The sequence below is a fragment of the Protomyctophum parallelum genome, assembly GCF_964188405.1.
Source record: "Protomyctophum parallelum genome assembly, chromosome: 8".
Taxonomy (NCBI): Eukaryota; Metazoa; Chordata; class Actinopteri; order Myctophiformes; family Myctophidae; genus Protomyctophum; species Protomyctophum parallelum.
In genome coordinates, this window is record NC_139703.1 from 27,689,714 (window position 1) to 27,697,516 (window position 7,803).

General features: G+C 41.2%; 1 protein-coding gene across 9 annotated transcripts in view; it reads left to right on the top strand.

The window, feature by feature from the left end:
- The window catches only part of plekha6 (pleckstrin homology domain containing, family A member 6), a 184,443-nt gene extending 177,233 nt beyond the window's left edge, over window positions 1–7,210 (top strand). For all 9 annotated transcript variants that reach the window (XM_083770540.1, XM_083770541.1, XM_083770535.1 and 6 more), the window contains 2 exons: window positions 261–368; window positions 3,624–7,210. In XM_083770540.1, coding sequence (XP_083626666.1) covers window positions 261–358 — 98 coding nt within the window. In that variant the 3' untranslated portion in view covers window positions 359–368; window positions 3,624–7,210. The remainder of the gene's footprint in view (window positions 1–260; window positions 369–3,623) is intronic.
- The last annotated feature ends 593 nt before the right edge of the window (window positions 7,211–7,803 follow it).

A 7,803-nucleotide genomic window follows, 5' to 3' on the forward strand; every position in this document is an offset into this window, starting at 1 on the left:
ATACAGTTTTATTTCGTTTCTATAGTTTTGCATCCCACATACTGTACATACACGCAGGCTCATGTTGTGTTGACACGCGCGTGTGGCTGCCCTTCCTTGTAAAGGAATGTTCCTTCCTCATGTTACCTACCCATTTACATTGCACTGTCACTGTTCTCGCATTCTTTTATTATAACTTTTTTTGTTTTGTCTTTTTTGTCATTCCTACCTAATCTACACACCACCCTATACCTTCCTCCCACCCCCACATTCCACTGCAGCCCAGTGCGCCCCCAGTCCCCCCACCTCCCCCACCAGCCGTGCCCCTCCCCCTTCCTCTGCCGACTTCCCTGACTCTGCCCGCATCATGAAGGTGTGAGTGTGTGAAGGTGAGTCTCCCTTTTCCACCACACGTTGTTGACGTCCACCGTTTCTACCCCAGTGGTCCTCAGAGTGTACAGTGACCCCCCAGGTAACTCTGAGAGTGTACAAATATGGACCCATATGGGTCCATTTCTACGTCCTCAGAGTGTACAGTGACCCCCCAGGTAACTCTGAGAGTGTACAAATATGGACCCATATGGGTCCATTTCTACCTCCTCAGAGTGTACAGTGACCCCCCAGGTAACTCTGAGAGTGTACAAATATGGACCCATATGGGTCCATTTCTACCTCCTCAGAGTGTACAGTGACCCCCCAGGTAACTCTGAGAGTGTACAAATATGGACCCATTTCTACCTCCTCAGAGTGTACAGTGACCCCCCAGGTAACTCTGAGAGTGTACAAATATGGACCCATATGTGTACGGATATAATTAAACTTTGCTGTTTCATAACTTTGTTCAACTATTGATTCAACCCTCCGCATGGGGGTGTAACAAACAGGATAGTAATTGTGATTTAAACACACACCGTTATATTACTCAAACACACACTTCCTCCAAGTTGTAATAAGGCTCTCAAACATTCACTTATTTTCCGGCCATTTTATTACTAATAACTCATAACACACTCACACACGTACAAACACACTTCTACTAAACTTGTGTACAGTAAAAGCCCTATTTGCTTTGTCTGGCCCGTGTTTAGATATAGTTCAATAGCTTCCACAACTAAATGCTCTTAATCATTAGCACAAGATTCAGAGGTCGCGACTTCAGTCGCGTTAGTAGCATTAGGTAATAAACTGAAACACACAAAAGAAACACAAACACATACTATTAATTCACAGATCTAACGACTGCACAAGCGTATCACTATGACAGAGTATTTACCGTACTTATTAACACATTATAAAGACTCACGCAAACGCCATGTTCCTGCTTTGTCACATTGCTTACGAATGAATAAAACGGGTCACGCATATCTGCATTGTCTCTGTGAGCACACGCCTCTCGACATTTGACACTTCCTTCCCTGTGCTGGTAGTCATCACTTATTGACTTGTGTCCCACTAGTATGCGTCCAAAACATTCCTTCTAGCAGTAGGTAGTACAACACATTTTACCCCCCAATTTACTGTATTAATATCTACATCCCTGAGATACTGTAATTGGTTGATAAGAGGATTTCTGTTCTTATATAACACAGAGTATATCTATATAGGCAGTGAACTTCCTTAGTAACACTAACATCTATACATATACAACACAACATGTAGTTACATATATAAGCTGGGTCGGCACTTAATATTATAATGAGCCCACCACCCGGAATAAACGCGACAATATGGGTCCATTTCTACCTCCTCAGAGTGTACAGTGACCCCCCAGGTAACTCTGAGAGTGTACAAATATGGACCCATATGGGTCCATTTCTACCTCCTCAGAGTGTACAGTGACCCCCCAGGTAACTCTGAGAGTGTACAAATATGGACCCATATGGGTCCATTTCTACGTCCTCAGAGTGTACAGTGACCCCCCAGGTAACTCTGAGAGTGTACAAATATGGACCCATATGGGTCCATTTCTACCTCCTCAGAGTGTACAGTGACCCCCCAGGTAACTCTGAGAGTGTACAAATATGGACCCATATGGGTCCATTTCTACCTCCTCAGAGTGTACAGTGACCCCCCAGGTAACTCTGAGAGTGTACAAATATGGACCCATATGGGTCCATTTCTACCTCCTCAGAGTGTACAGTGACCCCCCAGGTAACTCTGAGAGTGTACAAATATGGACCCATTTCTACCTCCTCAGAGTGTACAGTGACCCCCCAGGTAACTCTGAGAGTGTACAAATATGGACCCATATGGGTCCATTTCTACGTCCTCAGAGTGTACAGTGACCCCCCAGGTAACTCTGAGAGTGTACAAATATGGACCCATATGGGTCCATTTCTACGTCCTCAGAGTGTACAGTGACCCCCCCAGGTAACTCTGAGAGTGTACAAATATGGACCCATATGGGTCCATTTCTACGTCCTCAGAGTGTACAGTGACCCCCCCAGGTAACTCTGAGAGTGTACAAATATGGACCCATATGGGTCCATTTCTACGTCCTCAGAGTGTACAAAGTTAAACTACATTTCTGTGAAGTATTTATTCATCCCAAAGGTTCAATTCATCCTTGATGATTTTTGGGGGATATACTGTAAATAATTAGCCTACGCCATGAACAGATACACAATTAGTGCAGTATTACTTACTTAGTGTATATACCGGAAACCCCATTTCACTGGCCGGTTGAAACACTTGAAATGATTTGCACTGCACTTTATCTCTGTAAGTGTAAGACATAATGGGGTCCTTCAAATGAAAAGTTTTGAGAACCACTGGTTTACCCCGTTTTTCCTTTGAGGTCCTTCCCCCCTGCCTGCATGTTTCTCTCTGCCTTTTGATTCCGCATGAGGTCACGTTTTATTTTATTTTATTAATACAATACATTTGAATAAAATATTTTGCAGGGCTGAAAGGACCAGATACTGTGAATCAAGCATATTGGACCATGAGCCAATGATTCCTCTTTAGTCACGCCAGCTCTCGAGTTTTGCATGCAATTGCTCTGTTGCAGCAGTTTCAGTTTATTTGATTGAACAGGAAATTGTAATTCGCATCTGCAATCCTCAAGACATCTGTCTCAAAACGTTTTTTTAAATAAATTAATAAAGAGACGATAAAAGGTGTGCTGGAATAGATTATCTGACTCTTTTTTTAGCTGCCTCTGTGAGAAGGAAGCATCCAGTCACGCATCAGTTAAGGCCATATGCTACTTCCAAAAAAGCTGGGAACCATAATTGAATGCAGAAACCATATGGAACGGAGTCAACGGAATGATATCTGGGTGTCCAAAGTCATTCACAATGCAACGTTTTAAATGTGCCATTCTCTAGGGGTTTTTGTTAGGGCTTTGATTTAATAGTCTGGCAAATCTTTTTTTGTGAGTCTCAGGAAATCTGTTGTCTTACATCTCAATAGATCAGGAAATGTCATCCATGCAGATCGGTTATTTTATGCACCAAAAAAACCATCAAAGAGTGTTGCAATAATAATGCAATAATAGGTGCAATTTACTGACAATGACAATGTTCGCCACCAAAAGGCTCAATTTGAGTCAAAGCGTGAACTTTTCTCTTCAACTCTCCCTGACCCACTACATGTTCTCTGTTCCCTGACCCCCTGTTCTCTGTTCCCTGCTCTCTCTCTAGCTCAAGCCTTGGCAGCCGTCAAGTTCGACGGAGGCTCTTTCTGATGATTAACTTGGACAATTCAATATTACAGATGAACCCCAAAGAAAAAAGAAGGTTTTTATATCACTCATCGTTCACTTTGTGTGTGTTGAGAACTGGATACGGAGGTGGCAAGTCTTCAAAGGAACTTCCCTGGAAGATGGACGACGACTGTCACCCAAAAGGACAGAGACTGAAAATGTATACTCGTCCCTTGGCCTCTTCCACTTAACTCCTATTACTCATTCTACTAAACACCCTTCGCCTACTCTGCCAAAACTAAATGCAAAAAGACATCCGCTACAACAGACCACAGACATAGAATCACATGGAAATATACAGTTTATTTCTTTGAATTCAGCCTACTGTGGAATGTCTCTCTAATCTGTTGTTTCTCAGTGATAATGTGACACTTACAGAACTAGCCTGATTTTAGAAGTGAGGGCATTCTCCAGAACTCTTACCAGCTTCACATCATACATGACAAAACATTTCTGGATAATTCCGCTCAAGATGGCGTCCACAAAGGAGAGGTCTTCGAAGGACACCGATACATGCTCTATGCCATGACGGAGAGGTCCTGTGACCTGAGGGTATACTTGTGACGTGTAAAAGGGGACATTTAGTATATCTCCAGGGAAGGAAGCAATGGAAAGATGTCAAAGAAAGACATGCAGAGGAACATCACAGATGTTGACAAGTCAGACAGCAAGTGGCAACAATACGGACACTATAAAGGGACATTATTTTAGTGGAGCCACAGCTTGATCTCTGGGTCATCGTTGTAGACCATGTCAAATTGCAGACGGCCTTTGATCATGTCAAGACTAGGGGACAATTACATGGACAGAACACAAGGCTTGGCCATTTTACAATAGTCCCACACAAGTGTGCACCCTCCCTCCCCATGGACACACCCCCCGAGGACTCTCCCTTTGAACTCACTGTGATGCCTAACTCCGACATGTCACCATGACCCCCAAACCGCTGCACCCATTTTCACCAGAAACCACTTTCAATACCTGGCTCTCTTGTAACTTGACATTGTTGTTTAGCATTAATCATAGTCTCTGAGACTTTATGTCAGTGATTGCCTAAACATATAGGTAAAATATGTTGGATATACATTTATAAATGGTAAATAGTATGTGGAAAGATGTCAGCAAAAAAAAGTGAAGTGACCTTAGAAGTGTAAGTGTGCTAGTTGAGAACACTAGTTTGTGTAAAGATGGGCCAACGGCTTACGATGCAGTCATTTGAATCAGATAATGTTCATGTTTTTACATATCCCGACATTTCATCACAATATGCTGTGCCATTATTCTGAACCTCATACCAGCTCAACAAAAAGGGTGGTGTTAATTTAATTTAAAGTTAGTGGGGATGTAACGATACCGATGTTTTCGCGAAAAGAAATATCTCAATATTGTCGTGGGCCCGTGACGGCACCACCAATAGGCCAATATGAGAGTGACAGCAGCAGAGTTCACATCGATCATCACTGATTTTTTTCAAAAATAGCAGACCTACGAGCTCGTAGTGCGCCACTCGGTGGCGCGCTATGAGCTTGTAGATCTGCTATTTTCCAACAACAGTCCTCCTGTAAGAAACTAGCAGATGAATACCAAACGTTAGGCATACTTTATGCCTCGTTTAACCTACCGGTATACTTAATTTGCGCGTCTGTTCCTGACACCAAAAGTAGTGTATCTTCAAGCCCATCTTGTACGTTCCGGTCGTCCACTATTTTCGGTGTGAGACAGCATAAATCAGGCTTTAGTCAAACAATGCTATACCAGCTCTGTACCAAAAGATAAAAACTCAAGTGCCACAGAGCCTCAAATGAACACCACAGATGGGTTGGACTTCACACACTACTCAGCAGCACTACCGTCATAGCTCACATTATGACACACACATGAGATATTAAGTTGTGTCCAAAGGATTTCAGTTATTTCTTCTTTTTTTCTTTATCAAATATTGAGATAAATATTGTATCATGGACTTGTTATCATGATATTATAAGGCTTTTTTTTTTTTTTTCAAATATCGTTACATCCCTAAAAGTTTGTAAAGACTCAAGAGTGATCTGGTGTTGAATTTGACCGGTAAAGATTACATTAATATGATTCCAAACTGCTATGAGTTCAGTTGTTACAGTGAGGTGAGATTACAGATGCCTCTATATTACAGTACCTCAGCACAACCGATTTACAGTAGATTCCTCTCTACCCCCAAAGTAGCAATCTTTATTTTTGACCAGACTTTACAAGTGGGAAGATCAATCTCACTTTAATGAATTGTGTTTCTATAATTTATTGAACAAATCCCGTATGGTTTACGCCTCAGAGCCAATATGCTGTTATTTTGTTGTGGCCCGCATTCAGAATGGCCGTCTTGGGCGCAGACGACCGCAATGTTTTGGAAAGGAATGTTCCAGAACATTCCTTTGCCTCATGACTATTGCTTTGCATTCTGGTTATGGCTCTTGATAAGGAAAATGTGCTTGCTGTTCCTAGTTTAATCACAGCCGGGGCTCAGACACCCCACCCGACCCACTACCCCAACACAGTCCGGTCCCGTTTTCCCCCTCACATCTATGAAGGGGCCCGAAAGGAGATGGACCTCTATGAAGAGATATGTATGTATACAGATTCAAAGCTACTGTGTTAAGTGAACTGCGGAAAGTGAACAAAAAGGCATTTGTATATTACAAAGAAAGCAGTTTATGGCTCTCACTAGACAAAAGGAAACAAAAAAAGAATATTTCTATTTTTCTTTTTCTTTTTTTTCGAGAAAGGGAATAATAAGGTCATAAAAGGCAGTACATATTTTTTTAGACGCATGGGTATTTGATGACAAATACGAGGTTTCAGCGGAAAGGTTAGATTTTTAAACACTTAATTCCACAATGTTAAGCATTTTTCACAAGTTAGTGTGGGAGAGACGACTATTGCCGAGATATTTTTTTAATTTATTGCTTTTGAGCATTGTCTTGAAGGCCCAGAATATACGTATTTTTGGAACAATTGGCATCGGAGGCGTTGAGCAATGCAAAACAGCCAAGTAAGCCGTGTCCAATATTTGATAAAAGATGTAGCATTTATGGCTAATGGGAATAAAGAGACATTTAGCACATTGGTCAATGTACATAATATTTCCAATTTCGATTACAGTATACCTTAATATCAATATTAACTGTTGCTATTTGGGGAAAATTACACAGACTGCTTGAACTATGCAAACAATATTTAAACAAAAATTAAAAAAGAGTATGCTTGCTTTAGAAAAAAAACAAAAACAAATTGCAATAAAGTGAATGTATACAAATAATGTCTTTCTCTAGATTATTCTGAATTCCCCACAGTATTTTGTATGTCTCGCTGTCTGGAATGACCACATTAGTACTGCTGTTATTTTAATCACATAATTGATCGTGAGTATCACTGCCAAAAATACGGATACTACTGAGGTTAATCGTATCAAGTGGCTCCTTGATAATATCCTACAGACTTTGTTATATCAAACTGTATGTATGTCTGAACTCTGAACCAATAAAGCTGAAAAGCAGATCTGGGCTGAGTTTCACTGTTTTCCCTTTCTAATGGACTGGAAAGAGAACTATTAAAAAATACATTTTGTATAATTTATATTGTATTTTTCAGCCTAACTGGAATTTCAGCTGTGAAACTACTTAAAACCTTGTGTGTGGGGGGGCTGCAGTGCACAGCATGCACGCGAAGCATGGACATTTGTGGGTTCTCAAAATGCATTTTGTTCTCAAACATGAAGATTTATGTATAAAGTAATGCCCAGTAATGAGCAGGATAATATATTGTACAGTATGTCTATGCATGTATATGCTACCTTAGAATAGATGTAGACCTATTTGACGGTGCATAAACATAATTGCCTTGACGTTAACGAGCGTCAACGTGCACAAGCTGTAAACACACACACACACCCTCATCAGTGCTCTAGTCTAAAGTGACAGTCTGTCTCATTTCTCTCCAAAATAATACCAGTAAGACGCCTGAGTGCGAGAAGTATCGCCCTTATCGGCCTCGTTAACGGAATGGGGGGGTCAGATCAACATGGAATGAATTCTGTACTTCCCATAAGGAGCATGTCTTGAGTGTACAGGGTTTGATGAGGTCAG